Genomic DNA, 15,451 nt, shown 5'->3' with positions numbered 1-15,451 from the left:
CCAGTGAAGCCATCTGGACCAGGATTATTTTTTTAAATAGTTTTTTATGAGGTGTTCAGTTTTTTCCTTTGTTATGGGTCTGTTCAAAATTTCTACCTCAGTCTGTATTACTTTAGGTAGGCAGTGTGTTTCTAGAAATCTGTCCATTTCTTCTAGGCTTTCAGGTTTTTTGGAGGACAGTTCTTCATAGTATCCTGATAATTATCCTTTTTATTTTGGTTGTTTCTGTTGTAACATCATCCATTTTATTTCTTATTTATGTTATTAATGTATTGCTTATGCTCACTATCAGAAATTACATCAATTCCCTTTTTTGTTTTGTTTTGTTTTATTCAGAGACACTTTTTCAGAAATCTTGGGTCTATTCTGGCCTATGCCTTCTTGGGGACTGCTGTTTCCTGCTTCATTATCGGGTAAGTGACTGTGGTCCACAGAGCTCAGTATTTTGATGTTTGTGATGATGACAGTTAAGATCTGAAGCTGTACTCTCCAATATTTAGCTACTAGACATGTGGCTGTTTAAATTAAAATTAAATAGAACTGCACCCAATGTCCAGATCTTGGTTTATAATACAATTCTCCAGGGAAAAAAAAAGAACCTGAAACTCTTGCAGAAATGGCTGGTAAGTCTGGAACATCTTACAGTGCCAGAAGTTAAGGAAATGTTCAAACAAAGAAACAAACAAACAAAAAAGTATGGGGGCATGTCAGAGCAGACACAAGACCCAACTTGAAAGAGCCCCTAACGGCTAAAGCTGCAATAGCTTAAACAACAATATAAATAACATTTTATTGGATTATAGCCCAAAGTTTAAAATAAGTATGCTAAGTCCATAGTGATATAAATAATGATTGAATGGATAAATAAATGAGGAAGAAGTGACAAATATCTAGTTATAAGAACTCGAAATAATTTATGTACATAAAACCTATCCCTCAAAGGAGGTAGGGCTTAGACTCTTTTGAGTGTGGCCTGTACTAAGTGACTACCAAAGAGTTCAGTCTGGAAAGGAGGAAAACGAATAGTTTAACAGTGGAGAAACCTGACAAACACTGTCTGAGCCGAGTGATTAAGGTTAGCATCAGTAGTGACAGATCATGTTGACAAGATATGCATTTGATATGATGTGAGGAGAATGCCACTTTACCTCTGTGGTCTTTCTCCTCAAAACACATTACTTTAGTCTAATAATCCCCTCTGGTAGCATAGTGCCTAAGGCACTTGACTGCTCACCAGAAGGCTGGCGGTTCAAACACACCAGCCACTCCTCGGAAGGAAGGTTGGGCAATCCTCTTCGTAGTGATACCGCCTCGGAAACCCAAGGAGGGGTCGCTATGAGTCGGGGCCGACTCGACGGCAAACAACAACAACAACAACAATAATCACAAAAAAAATCAGACAAATCCCAGTAGAAGGGCATCCTACAATATACCTGATCATTCCTCTACAAAACTATCAAGGTCATCAAAACCAAAGAAAGTGCAAAAAAACAAGGGCATTTGGATGCAACCAGCCCTAGGATACAATGGCCCTCAAGACCAGAAGAACTAGATGGTGCCTGGCTACCAATGCCAACCACTCAGGAAAGAATCAAATTTGGAGATCCTGGATAGAGTGGGAGGGAAAACGTGGAATAAAATCCAAAAACTCAATAATGACCAGAATTACTGGTCGGATGGAGTCTGGTGAGACCCCCAATACTATGGTCCTGGGATACATTCTGGGCCTGGAATAAAGCTCACTCCCAGGGGCTGGCTCTCAGTTCAATAGTAAACAAGATGTACATGCAGACCACTAAACCCAGGGTGATGCATCCACATACTCTATGGAAATGCATCCCTTGGAGCAATCCACCACAGAGCACCAGAGGGGGAACATGCAGGCCACACAGGAGTGTATAACTATGAGGGGCATGAGGGAGGGTTACTGGGCAGGGAAGGGAGGAGACTGGGTTAGGGTTGGGCATGGTAAATGGGGAGTGAAACTAAATGGACAAATAATGTTGAATGTAAAACAAACTCTTAAAATAAAAAAAAAATATTTTAAAAAAGGCATTAAGTAAAAACTAATGAAATCTGAATAAAGTAAAGACTTCAGTTCGTTTTAAAAATTAGCTAGAAAGTCAAAAATAAAGGCAAGGGCCAGGGCTTTTTCTGGCATCAAAAACAAAGGGGCTAGGACTTAATCCTTTAAGAGATGACAGTGCATTGAAGAGTGACAGGTTTAGATATCTGGCATTGGGGATAATGGGAAGCAAGATGGGGGACAAAAGGCTGTCAGAAGGTCTAAGAGTGCAGTGGAAAGAAATGAAGAGGAAGGTCTAGTTTCAGGAACTATCTAAAAGGTAGATGAAAGAAGCCTTTGATAAGCAACATGGGCTAATGCAATCTGTATCATAGAGTTACTGGGAATTTAAATGATGTGCTTTTGAGTTTATTCTGACTCATAATGACCCTATATGACAAAGTAGAACTGTCCCATAGGGTTTCCTAGACTGTAAATCTTCACGGAGGCAGACTGCCACATCTTTCTCCTGCAGAGTGGCTCTTGGTTAGCAGCCAAGTGCTTAACCATTGCGCCACCAGGAATCCTTGAATCCTTGTGAATTTTAAAAGGAATGTTTAAGTGCTGGAACAGTGCCCAGCATACAGTAGGCAACCTTTAAGTTATAGCTACCTGTTCTCAAAAGGGGGAGTTCTGGTGGCGTAGTACCTAAGGCATTTGACTGCTAACCACAAGGCTGGTGGTTCAAACCTACCAGACACTCCTGGGAACGAAAGTTGGGCAATCTACTTCTGTAGTGATGCCGCCTCAGAAACCCAAGGAGGGGTTGCTATGAGTCAGATCCGACTCAACAGCAGGGAGTTAGATTCTCAAAAGGATTCAATTCTGCAAGTAGTTCTTGAGCTCAGTCTTTAAGTCAGTCAAAGGTGAATGATGACACAGTCTTTGACATCAAGCATCTTATTATTAGAGGACTGGCTATAAAGGAGCTCTGGTAGTGTAGTGGGTAAGGCATTTGGCTGCTAACCAGAAGGTCAGCAGTTTAAACCCACCAGCTGCTCCATGGGAGGATGATGAGGCAATCTACTTCTGCAAAGATTTATAGCCTTGGAAACTCAATGGGGGTCACTATGAGTTGGAATTGACTCAGTGGCAGAGAGTTTCTTTCTTTCTTTTTGGCTCTGTGGTACAATGAACCATTGCCATGTTTGTTTTTGCTCCCCTAACCCCTGCTGCTGCTGTCAGCCCCACCCAACACACATCCTTAGTACGTGTACTAACACTCCTCACTCCTCCCAGTTTGTAAGCTGTCCTGTAGAAATGTGCTCAAGCTACGCTGAAATATTTAGCTTGGTGGTCCCTCTTGGACTGCAACATAAGGAGAGCTGCTGTTGAACTGATTAACCCGTCCAAAGAGTCTTAATAGCTACTGATGTTTTAATAGGATGTTTAAAGAGATTTGAAGAGTTTTTTCGAAACTGTTCTTTGCAGAGGAGGCTGTGATAGGTCAATCACTAGGATCTTTATGATGACTCAATCTTTCTTTCTCTCCAGCTTCATCCAGTTCACTCATTTCTGTGACTTTAAATACACTATCTTAGAATCCTGTGAATTTCATGGCAATTTATTAAGCATTATGCAGGTTTTTTTTTTTTTCTTTTTCTTACCTAATTTCTTAAGATGCCTTAAATTTGTTGCTAATTGATGACCATGCTTTATAGCTGCAATAGTTGTTGAAAGGGTATCTGGGTGGCGTAAACAGTTAAGTGTTTGGCTACTAACAAAAAGACTGGTGGTTTGAATCCACCCAGTGGTGCCTTGGAAGAAAAGCCTGGTGATCTACTTCCAAAATATCCCAGCCACTGAAAACCCTGTGGAGTGCAGTTCTACTCTGACACACATGGGGTCACCATAAGTCTGAATCGATGTCAACTGGTGTTACAGTTGTCAAACACCACACTTTATAGCTGCTACAGTTGTTAGTGAACACAGCTTTAAAAACTGAAATGTTCAGCTGTTTTACAAGATGATATTAACTGCAAATCATTACATGGTGCCAAAGTCCTGTTTGCCCGTTGTTATGGAATGAATTGTGTCCCAAAAAATATCTGTTGTAAATCCTAACCTTTATGCCTACGATTATAATCCCATTTGGGAATGGGCTGACTTTGTTATGTTAAGGAGGCAGGATGAGTGTAGGGTATATTTGAGTCAGTCTCATTTGAGATATAAAGGAGACTAAACAAGCAAGTGAAAAACAGAGAAGGGGGAAGAGATGCCAAAGCACATGAAGAATTCCCAGGAGTAGAAGCTCAGAAGAGACAAAGACCTTCCTCCAGAGCCAACACAGAGAGAAAGCCTTCCCCTAGAACCGGCACCTAGAATTCGAACTTCTAGCTTCGTAACTGTGAAAAAATAAATGTGTTTGTTAAAGCCATCCACTTGTGATATGTCTGTTACAGCAGCAGTAGAAAACTAAGACACCCATGTTTCTGGTAAGTGTCTAACTATAGAAGCTGCCTGACGTTTTTGCAAATCTCCCTTGAAGTATTCTAGTACCACTTTGCTTATGTATTTGCTAGATTACTGGATTTTATTTTCTCTTTTCACTGTGTTCTTTAGGGAAGCTACACTATTGACTTAGTGTGCTTTCCCTTCTTACAGAAATCTCATGTATGGTGTAGTGAAGCTCATGAAGATTGTGGGACAGCTCTCAGATAAATTCTATTACACGGATTGTCTCTTTTTTGGAGCAATTATCTCTGCCACTGACCCAGGTATTTGCATATTTAATTTTATCATTATGATATTCCATTACAGTCATGTACCACATAACATCCATTTGAGCAGTGTCCAACCACATGTACATCCATGGTTCTAACCCCCATAAAGGCTATTATATTAAAAGTTCCAAGTATATACGATGGTTTGCAATAAAGAATAGGTGTTGATTTGTGATATGCATAAAAACATTATTACTGTATTATTATGTTAATGATATTTTAGCATATTTGGAAGTGTTTCTTTAATGTTCTTTATGCATAGGCATGTATACTATAGACTAAGACAAATATTTGACTGACATTACATAAAAACCATACATAACTGTTCTAACTTAAAGACAGATTTGGGAACTGACCTCATTTTTAATGTGGGGACTGCGTGCATATAATATTGTGTTCACATAATGTCCTATCTCACAGAACATATCATGGGTGTTAAATGAGACATGACTCTATTTACATCTTAAAAAGTTAATAATTATTAACTTATTTTTCAAGGTTTAAATAATATATTGCACACTAGACAATAAAAACCACATTGCCACAAATCTTTAGCTTCAGGAGGCATCTATACTAGCTCAGAGCCCAAATCACCTAAGGATTTTGTTAAAATTGCAGATTCTAATTCTGAAATTGTGGGTGAGGCTTGAGGTTGTATGTTTGTTTCTAAGCATTTCCCAGGTGATACTGGATGCTGTGGGGAGCTCTGGTAGCGTAGTGCCTAAGGCACTTGACTACTAACCAGAAGGCTGGTGGTTCAAACCCACCAGCCGAAGGTTGGGCAATCTACTTCCATAGTGATACTGCCTCAGGAACCCAAAGGGGTCGCTATGAGTCAGGTCCAACTCGACGGCACATAACAACAACAACTGGATGCTGCTGGTCCAGGAACCACACTTTTAAAAGAATAATCATTAACTTTTGTGGGAGTCTGTAGTATTAACATGGAATGGTGGAGAAAACAACTATTAAGTAGGTATAACAGACTTGGATGGCTTTTCTGGGAAGGGCATGCATTTCCCTTTTGTCTTTCATTTCAAAATGACTAATTTGGTAATGGGAGCTCTGGTGGCGTAGTGCCTAAGGCATTTGACCACTAACCAGAAGGCTGGTGGTTCAAACCCAACAGCCACTCTTTGGAAGGAAGGTTGGGCAATCTACTTCCATAGTAATACCGCCTCAGAAACCCAAGGAGGGGTCGCTATGAGTCAGGTCCGACTTGACGGCAGTGAGTAATTTCGTAATAATTTCTACACTTACACTGTTTTCTTTCTCAGTGTTGTGCTTTTGCCTTCTTTTAGGAAACATATAATTTTATTTAAATACTACCTTTTCTTAGTGGAAACACGCATGGGCACCTGTAGTGAATGTAACTTAATTTGTAAACTCCTTTTGTGCAGTGTTCCTGTATAAATGTACACTGATGATGTTTCCTACCTATAAATCTCTTACCCGGTATTTTTCAAGTGTAAGTTGAACCAGTAGTTAAAAGTGTAATTATTACATGCCCATCCTCCCCTGAAGTACAAAAATCTAGCAACTACAACAACAACAAAAAAGCTCTCCTCTCCAAGTTGGAACCTATAATTGGAACTCATAATCAAATCAGTTCACATAAATAGCATTTACAACTATTCTTTGCTGTAATGTCAACAACTGAGAGTTCATCTTTGGGAAAGAATTATGGGCAAAGGGTTGGCCCTGTCCTAACAGTGGAGGTTGAAAAGTTTTCTCAATGTCTACAATACCTTGTAACATTTTGCACAGAAATGACATTAAAGGAAACATTCTTCCACCTGACCATGCCTCCTGAGGGTCTTCTGGGTTGGTATAATCCAAAAGATCCTTTTGTGATGATGTTCAGCAATTGCCCAGTCCATTATGATAGCCAGTAGCCACATGTGGCTTTTGAGCACTCCTGTGAAACCAAAGAACTGAATTTAAAATTTTATTTAATTTTAAGTAATTTAAATTTAAATAGCCATATATGGCTACTGGCTACCACATTGGACAACACTGCTCTAGATAGTTGTGGGTTCTGAAGACTCTCGTTCCAACAAACATTGACTTCTCTTACCCCCATACTTTATTACAAGCACTCTATAAGTAAAGTGGTATTGAAGACTTGACTAGTTGAGGCACTTTTGTTTGTGAAAAGAATGTGAGCTGTGGAATCACAGGCCTAGCTTTGATTCCTAGCCCTGCCAGTCACTGACTCGGTGGCCTGGACACATTTTATCTCTTCCAGGTCAGTTTCCTCATCTATAAAGTAGGAATAATGATGCCTATTAACATTATTGTGAAGATTAAATGAAGCAACATATGTGAAGCATTAAGCATAGACTCTGTTAATTATGTTGATCTCTATCTCCTGACCCAGGCAGAGATTTCTGTGTTGTCTTCATTTATTTTTTTAATTTTAAAATAATAGGTCATCACCTAACTCAAGCATGTTTCTAAAGAGCATGCAACTGAAGCTTTATTATTTAAATACTGTGGTGTCCATGACTATCTCCAAATGTGTGTTTATTGAAAAATAGATCTTTTCGTAAGTCTGAGAAATATGTTTAGTCTCTCTGGAAATATATTACTAACTAGTTTATTACTTTCTTACTGACATCTTACCACTACCTCTGACTAGCAAAGTGAGGTTGATTTAATGTAGAAATTACTGATACTGTTTTCTGAGCTATTAGTATTGCTTCATTTAATTGGATAGACCGAAAAACCAGTGTCATCAAGTAAATTCCGACTCATAGCCGCCCTACAGGACAGAGTAGAACTGCTCCCCAGGGTCTCCAAGGCTGTAAATCTTTATGGAACCAGACTACCACATCTTTCTCACGCAGAGCAGCTGGTAGGTTCAAACCACCGACCTTGCAGTTAGCAGCTGAGCACTTTAACCAGGGAGCACCACCAGGGCTCCATTTAATTGGAAAGAGAGTCTTATTTCTCTAGAATATTTTTGAATTGTTTACTTTAATGTGTCTGTGCTATGGTGGAAAATAACGGAAGGCATTATTACCATGATGTACCATCTTTATTTGGCCCATGAGCATTGGCACAGTAAGGGTTTTATATAAATGAAACTTATAGGAAATAGAAAATTCAAACTTATTAAACATCAGGACATTAACTACTTTTGTAATGTAAATCTTTTTGAAATGTAGAATGTTTTTATAAATTAAAAGTGATTTTAACTGCCTCCTAAAAATCTGTTGTTTGAAATATTGGGTCATAAAAGAGAAACTAAAGTGCAGACTTAGAGGGGAACCATAAAACCAAATTGACTTTCTGTATCTGGGGCATCAAATAGAAATTCAGATTTTGAGATACAGAGTGGTAGTGACTGATTTGAAAGAGTAAGGTCCTAGTCCTTCATTATACTATACTTGGTTCAAGACACTGGTCTTTAGCCTTCCCTTCAAAGGTAACACCATATGTGTGGGGTAGTATAGGCTGCTCTGTTACTGGGAGCCATTTGCATTCTGTGGTTATGTGTCATGGGGGCCATGTGCCATCTTTGTGGACTGTAACTTTGGATGGTTCCAGAATTGAGGAAAGAAAATACATTTCTCACCCATAGTGCCTTTTTAGGCAGCTACCAGGGAAAATGAATGCTGTTCCTTTTTGTGAACTGTTATGAAGTGATTCCCCTTGAGTTGATCAGGCCTACTCACAAATTTCAAAATCTGTGATCTGTGCAGTCAAAGACGGATTCTCTAGTTGTATTACCCAGGCTGGTTGATCTTATGCTGTCCTTTGAGACTCAACTCAAATATGCCACCTACCTAGTTATTCTTCTCATACTCCTTCACTTACCTGCTCCATGTACCAAATGTTGGCAAGTGCTGAATGAGCTTTAGTACATAGGCAAAGTGTTTTAGAAAAGTTAGTTGAGTGAACAAATTCAGGTTCTTGATTTTTCCTTCTAAGAGCTGCCATTCTTTGATTTCTTTCCCCACTGCTTTTTTTTTTAACTTCTTACCATATTTATTTCATCTTTATAAGCTCTAATAGTACTCTAGCTGATAGCCTGTCTCTGGAGTGTGGGGTTTGATACTCTGTTTTCATAGTATCAAGCCAGGGAACCTTAATTATTTGCTGGAAGTAAAAGGAAGATTTCCAAGTATTAAAGAATCTCTCATCGAGCGAGTAATTGGATCTGTGGACTCGGGACCATGGTCACTGGGGGCATCAAGCTCAACTGGCATAACATATTATACAGAAACATTGTTCCTCATCCTAATTTAGTGAATAGTGACTGGGATCTTAAAAGCTTGCAAGTGGCCATCCAGATGCAATGATGGGTCTCTCCTCATCCAGAGCAGAGAAGAATGAAGAAAACCAAAGACGCATGGAAACAATTAGTCCAAGGGACTGGTACATCATGCAGTCCTCAGCCTATATGACTATGAGACCAGAAGAACAAGATGGTGCCTGGCTACCACTGTCAATCACTTGGAGGGGGATCTATGTAGGAGATCCTGGATGGAGTGGGAGAACAATGTGGAGCAAAACTCAAAATCATAAAAAAAAGGACCAGGTTTGCTGGTCTGATAGAGCCTAGTGAAACCCCTGAAACTATGACCCCTAGCTTCCCTTCAGGTCTGGAATTGAACCCACTCCTGTGTCTTCCAGCCACACAAAAGACAAACATATGAGCTGAACATTATATTAGGTAGATGCACTCCTTGGAGAGATCAATCATGGGAAAATAGAAGGGCTGTGTATGCACAGGGGGACAGCTCGGGGGCAGGAGTGCATAGAAGAGAAGGACACAAGGAAGAGGTAACTATGGGGAGAAAGTGATAAGAGAGCTGTTGCACTGTGGGAAATTATAGTCAATGTTATGAGACAAAAAGTATATGTGAAGTGCTGTATGGAAAATGAATTTGCTCTGTAAACTTTTACCCAAATCACAATAAAAATTAAAAAAAATCTCCTGTCAAATCCCTACAAAATATGAAAAAAATAAGTTGTACTTTCCCTATTATAACACTCTATCCTAGGGCTGTAACAGTACTACATTCTCTTTAGGGTAAAAGTCCCACTGTTTTTTAAATATCTGTAGCAGCAGTCTTCAGTCGATTGTAATTTCTCAGTTCATGTACAGTTAAAGACAGCTGTTGTGACCCTGTGCTCTCTGATTTTAAGCGTTCTGCTGTAGGAGGGAGAAGTCTGTTTAATCCCCATTTTAGAAGCCACTTACCCGGTCTGTCATCCCCACCCCCTCATCTCCTGGTTGTCAGAAGTTCCCTCATCTTAGCCAGGCACAGAATTTCTCTGGAGGGGCCTTGTAGAGTTCCTGACCTGTTTATAAGGTTAATGGGCAGGAAGTTGAAATTCAGATCAGCCAAATTCAGACCTATGTGCTATATAAGTGTTAACTGTTATTATTATTAATTATGCATATTATCCTTTATTGTCATAGAAATGAGTTAACTATATGTTATATATTTTTACTATCAGTAACTGTAATATTTTAGGGAAACAAAGTGGGCAGGGCTTTTGGAAAACATGTAGCCCAAACCTTCATTTAGTAAATGCCTAGACTTTGGTGTGCTAACTTTTCATAGTGGTGGCTTTGTTGGTTGTCTTCTGTTTGCCCCTTCAGGTTTACTTGCCACCCTTCTCCGTTCTTCTCTATACCCCTGGAGGCTGACTGGTATGGAACGTGCCAGAGGTTCCTTTGCCTTCTGGTTTCCCATTGCATTTGTCTATGAGGGAGCACTAGTTGTTGTTGTTGTTGTTGTTATTTGCCATCGAGTCGGCCCCGACGAGCACTAGTAGGAGGCTGAAAGAGGGTGGATGGTAAGGTGGTGATGTGGGGTCAACAAACACTGGCTGTTCTGGTTACCTAGTGCCGCTCTGACAAGAATATATCACAAGTGGGATGGCCTTAATAAACAGGAGTTTATTCTCTTACAGTTTGGAGGCTTTAAGTCCAAGTTCAAAGTGCCAGACTCTAGGGGCTGTGTGAAAGCCCCTTGACCATGGGCTTCAGCTCTGCCTCTTGCTCCCAGCCCACTGAAACTAGAGGCATCTCTTCACTCAGACAGCAGGTAGCTGCTAAGGCTAACAAACCCAAGGTCGACAAATCAAATGGCACAGTCTCGATGTTACCAAACCACATGGCAGGCCATTAATTCAAGTCCATTGTAAGTCCCAAAGTCGGCAGAGCATGGCAGGCTGCTGAACAATGACACAGCTACGTGCAGAGTCCAAGTGTGCCATAAACTAGAGACTATGCCCAAGGCTTCTGCTTATATATAGGAAGCAGACCACACATCTCAAAAGGCAGCTGCTTATGGTAGATCCCACCATGGAGTTGATTGCCAGTCTCATCATGGAGAATAACTACCACCAGCTGCCCAGCCACTCAACCAGGCCCAACCAAGTTAACATACAACTTTAACTACCACACTGGCTGACTGTGTCCCTTGATCATAAGTCACTGCTACTGTCAGGTTATTCTCTCCATACAGCTCCAGGTTCTGGTAATCACTCCTTTCCTTTGACCCTTCAGCCCTAGAGATGGTAAAGAAAAAAGAAAAGAAAGGAAATGCGTTTCTGTTTCTTGTCTCAGGTATGGTACTATCCCTTGTGGTTTCCCTACACCGTGAGTGGACTTTTATAAACAGTTCCTTTATTAAACTCTCATCACATTTCTCAACTTGAAAGTACCATCTGTTTCCTGCCAAGACCTTGGCTGTTACATTTCTAGAACCCAGATGTACTGGACAGCCAACCCTGACCAAGCCTCCATAAGTATTGAGTCCCTGAATGGCTAATGTCAACAGAGGCCTTCTAGGCCAATCAACTGTGGACATGTCATATGAACAAAGAATAAAACTTCTGTTGTGTTAAACCATTGAGATTTTGAGAATTTTGATACTGTAGCATAAGCAGTCCATCATGCAGAGCCTGTTTTCTCACCTGTAAATTAGAGGAAATGAACACACTATCCAGCTGTTATAGGGTTTTATGATGACTAAATTAGATGACAAAATGCTTAGCATAGTGCTTGCTTCATAAATTCTCACTGTCATCTAGTCAGATCTGACCCATAGCGACCCCTCCTTGGGTTTCCGAGGCACTATCACTATGGAAGTAGATTGCCCAGTTGTCCTTCGGAGGAGTGGCTGGTGAATTTGAACCGCCAGCCTTCTGGTTAGCAGTCAAATGCCTTAGGCACTATGCCACCAGAGCTCCCTGCTTCATAGTAAGTCCTCAGTAATTGTTGTTAATATTAAAAATAAGACAGATCTTTATTATGTGTCATATCATGATAAACTAGGTTTATGTAAAGGTTTTGGAGTCCCTGGGTAGTGCAAATGGTTAAGGACTCAACTGCTAGCTGGAAAGTTGGTGGTTTGAACCTACCCAGAGGCACCTGAGAGTACAGGCCTGGTGATCAGCTTCTAAAGGTCTCAGCCTTGAAATCCCTGTGCAACAGTTCTACTGTGCACACATGGGGTTGCTGTGAGTCAGAATCAACTGGAAGGCGACCAACAACAATGTAACAATCACTTTTATGTAAGGAACCACAAATACTGCTCATGTAATAAATAACCGAGAAATAAGAATTTCCTTTTAGCCTGATCCCTAAAGATTTTCCTGTTGTGTAAACTGAGAAGCTGTATGTAAAGGTGAAGGAAAGAGACTGACTTTGTGTCTCCTGTTAGCATCCTTATTATGAATATAGTATGTTCTTTAAGAACTATTGCTAATGAGAATGCACCCTAGTGATGTCTATTTAACATCTGAATGATTAAAATTGTGCTTTTAGCCCCTACATGTATAACCTGGAGCAGCCTCATCATATTGCAGATATTTTTCAAATCCAGATTATTCTTTGCTTACTCTGGTAGCGTAGTGCCTAAGGCACTTGACTGCGAATCAGAAGGCTGGCGGTTCAAACTTACTAGCCACTCCTCAGAAGAAAGGTTGGGCAATCTATTTCTGTAGTGATACTGCCTCAGAAACCCTAGGAGGGTCGCTATGAGTTGGGTCTGGCTCGACGGCACGTAACAACAATACCCTCAATAAAATGAATTACATTTTTTGAAAAGTAAGGCATGATGGAGGCAGTGTAGTTTTGGAATCTCCCTCAATCCCTAAGAAATATAGAGAAAGCAGAACATTAGAAAAACACAGAGACAAAACTAGCTGACATTATGTCCCCATGAGTCCCAAAATATAAACTGGTAGGGTCAAACCACCAGCAGCTGTGTAGGAGAAAGTGGAGGGGAGAAAAAGGGGACTACTCATTTTGATAGTCAGAGACCAGGAGGTTTCCCACAAGTATTATCAGTCAAAAGGAAGAGTCCCCACTGGGAGTAAAGAATTTTGTGGGAATATGTGATAACAACAGTTAAAGCTGGGAGCAGACTTTGCAAGCTCAGTTTGTTGGCGAGTACAAGGAGACTGGAGGAAGTTAGAGGCAGTTGGAGTGACCTGGGCTTTCAGAAAGGGCTCTCAGAAATACCCAGTGAAGATCCCTTTGGAACAGTGCTTTGAAACAGCTCATTTTGGTTCAACCCCTGCTGAGAATTTGCCTTTACACCCCAGATGTACTGAATCAGAGTCTACATTTTAACATAAGGTATGTATTTATATAAGGATCACCTGGGGATCTTGAACTGGTTCGAAGCCATGCTTAGGAAGGACAGAGCCACTCCCTAAAGATGAACTTCTAAGACCATGAACCCATATTGATAAGGCATTAAGGAGAAAGCAGGCTCAGATACTAATGGAGTAGAGGACCAGAGGAAGTGGTTATCAGAAAGTATTGGAGAGGCCACATTTGTAATACTTCAATGTAAAGCCAGAAGGGGGAGCCCTACGGCCATGAAGCTAAGAACACTCATTTTATTCCGACCCATTTCACTTCAGTGTAAGCAGCAGAAACTCCATGCAAACATACTGCAAGAAAAAATGAGGAGGATCCCTCTGAATAATAAATCTACAAATAATTAAGTCATACCAGAAAAGTAGGTCCTGAAAGCAGACAAAACATTATTAATATTCCAGAAGGAGAATTAAGAGAATGAATGATAGAAATTATGAAAGAACAGTATCCCATCAGGATTGAGAAATTTAGAAATGAGAGAACTAGACAATAGAGTGTTATGAAAAGAGAGCTGACAAAGGAATGGAGGGGGACTTACAGAGTAAAAGAGATGTAGAAAAAAAAAAAAGGAACCAAACTAAATTCTCAGGGAATGTACATCTGGGTGATCAAACTATAATGAAACGCAAGGAAGTGATTACTATAACAAGTTAGTGATTACTTTAAAAAAAAAATTTATTGTGATTTGGGTGCAAATTTACAAAGCAGATTCATTTAACTCTCAACAGTTCATACACATTTGGTTTCACAGCACCGATTGCAGTCCCCACAGTGGAACAGCTCTCCTCTCATCTCTTCCCTGTGACTACCCCTTCCCTGTGTCCTTCTTATCTATGCATTTCTCTCTGTCCAGCTTTCCCCCTATGCAAATGTTTCCCTTCTGATCTCTCCTGGTGGTTAGTGGTTACTCTTGAGCAAAGGAAGGGCTTTAAGATTGGGATGGAATATACAGAGAGGGGAGGGCTTCCAGGATGGCTGGCGAAATTCTATTTCTTGAGTTGGATAGTGGCTACAAGTGTGGTTGGCTTATAATGACTCACTAAAGTACACATTTGTTTTGTTTGGTTTTCTAATTGTGTCAGTAACACTTTTGGCTGCAAATAATAGAAAATCCTGGGCTAAAACTAGCTTAAAATAGGCGTTTATCTTGGGTAACAGTCCAGGGCCGGTGCCATGGCTCACAATACAATCAGGTATCCAGGCTTTCTACTGTACTACCCTGGGATTTCAGTTATATGCTGGTTGGGCCATGGAGGTAAGATAACTGTGCCATATATCCAGCCTCTCCATCCTCTTCCAGGCAGAAAGAGGTGACACTCAGTGCAAGGGAAGCTGAGAAAGTGAGTTTTTAGCTTTTAAAATCTGTACAGTAGAAACCCACTAAGGAGGACGTAGCTGAGTGGGAATGTTGAGACAGCCATCATAGCTGCACCAATTGGTTACCAGGGCAATTTTGCCTACTAGGGTCATTTGGCAATATTTAGAGATGTTTTTGGTTGTCACAATTGAGGGAGGAAAGGAGCTCCTGATATCTTGTGGACAGAGGACAGAGATACTGCTCAACATCCTAACAATGCACAAGACAGCCCTCTACAATAAAGAATTATGTTAATAGAGGAGCTCTGGTGGCGTAGTGCCTAAGGCACTTGACTACTAACCAGAAGGCTGGAGGTTCAAACCCACCAGGCACTCCTCAGAAGGAAGGTTGGTCAATCTATTTTCATAGTGATACCGCCTTGGAAACCCAAGGAGGGGTCACTATGAGTCGGATCTGGCTCCATGGCAGTGGTTTATTTTTTTTTTCAGTTTATGTTAATAGGGCTGTGGTTGAGAAACTCTGCTCTAGAGTGGTGGCTCTAAAAGTGTGATCTAGGGGCTTCTGGGGATCCCTGAAACCCTTTGGTGGTTCATAAGATCAAAAGTATTTTAATAATAATAATAATAAATTACTTGCCTGTTTTATTCTTATTCTCTTATAAGTGTACAGTGGGTTTTCCAGAGGCTATGGTAGCGTAGTGCCTAAGGCAC

The 15,451-nt window shown here is 40.5% G+C and overlaps 1 protein-coding gene across 1 annotated transcript in view; it reads left to right on the top strand.

Moving 5' to 3' along the window:
- Positions 1 to 15,451, top strand: part of SLC9A7 (solute carrier family 9 member A7) — a 111,959-nt gene that overhangs the window by 18,930 nt on the left and 77,578 nt on the right. Inside the window, exons 4-5 of the mRNA XM_007958204.2 lie at positions 337 to 413; positions 4,670 to 4,782. Coding sequence (XP_007956395.2) covers positions 337 to 413; positions 4,670 to 4,782 — 190 coding nt within the window. The remainder of the gene's footprint in view (positions 1 to 336; positions 414 to 4,669; positions 4,783 to 15,451) is intronic.

Source organism: Orycteropus afer, unplaced genomic scaffold (assembly GCF_000298275.1).
Source record: "Orycteropus afer afer isolate SDZICR_OR568_19922 unplaced genomic scaffold, OryAfe1.0 scaffold00874, whole genome shotgun sequence".
NCBI classification, from domain to species: Eukaryota; Metazoa; Chordata; class Mammalia; order Tubulidentata; family Orycteropodidae; genus Orycteropus; species Orycteropus afer.
The sequence above is the reverse complement of the archived record's forward strand: the minus strand, read 5'-3'. Positions and strand labels throughout refer to the sequence as shown.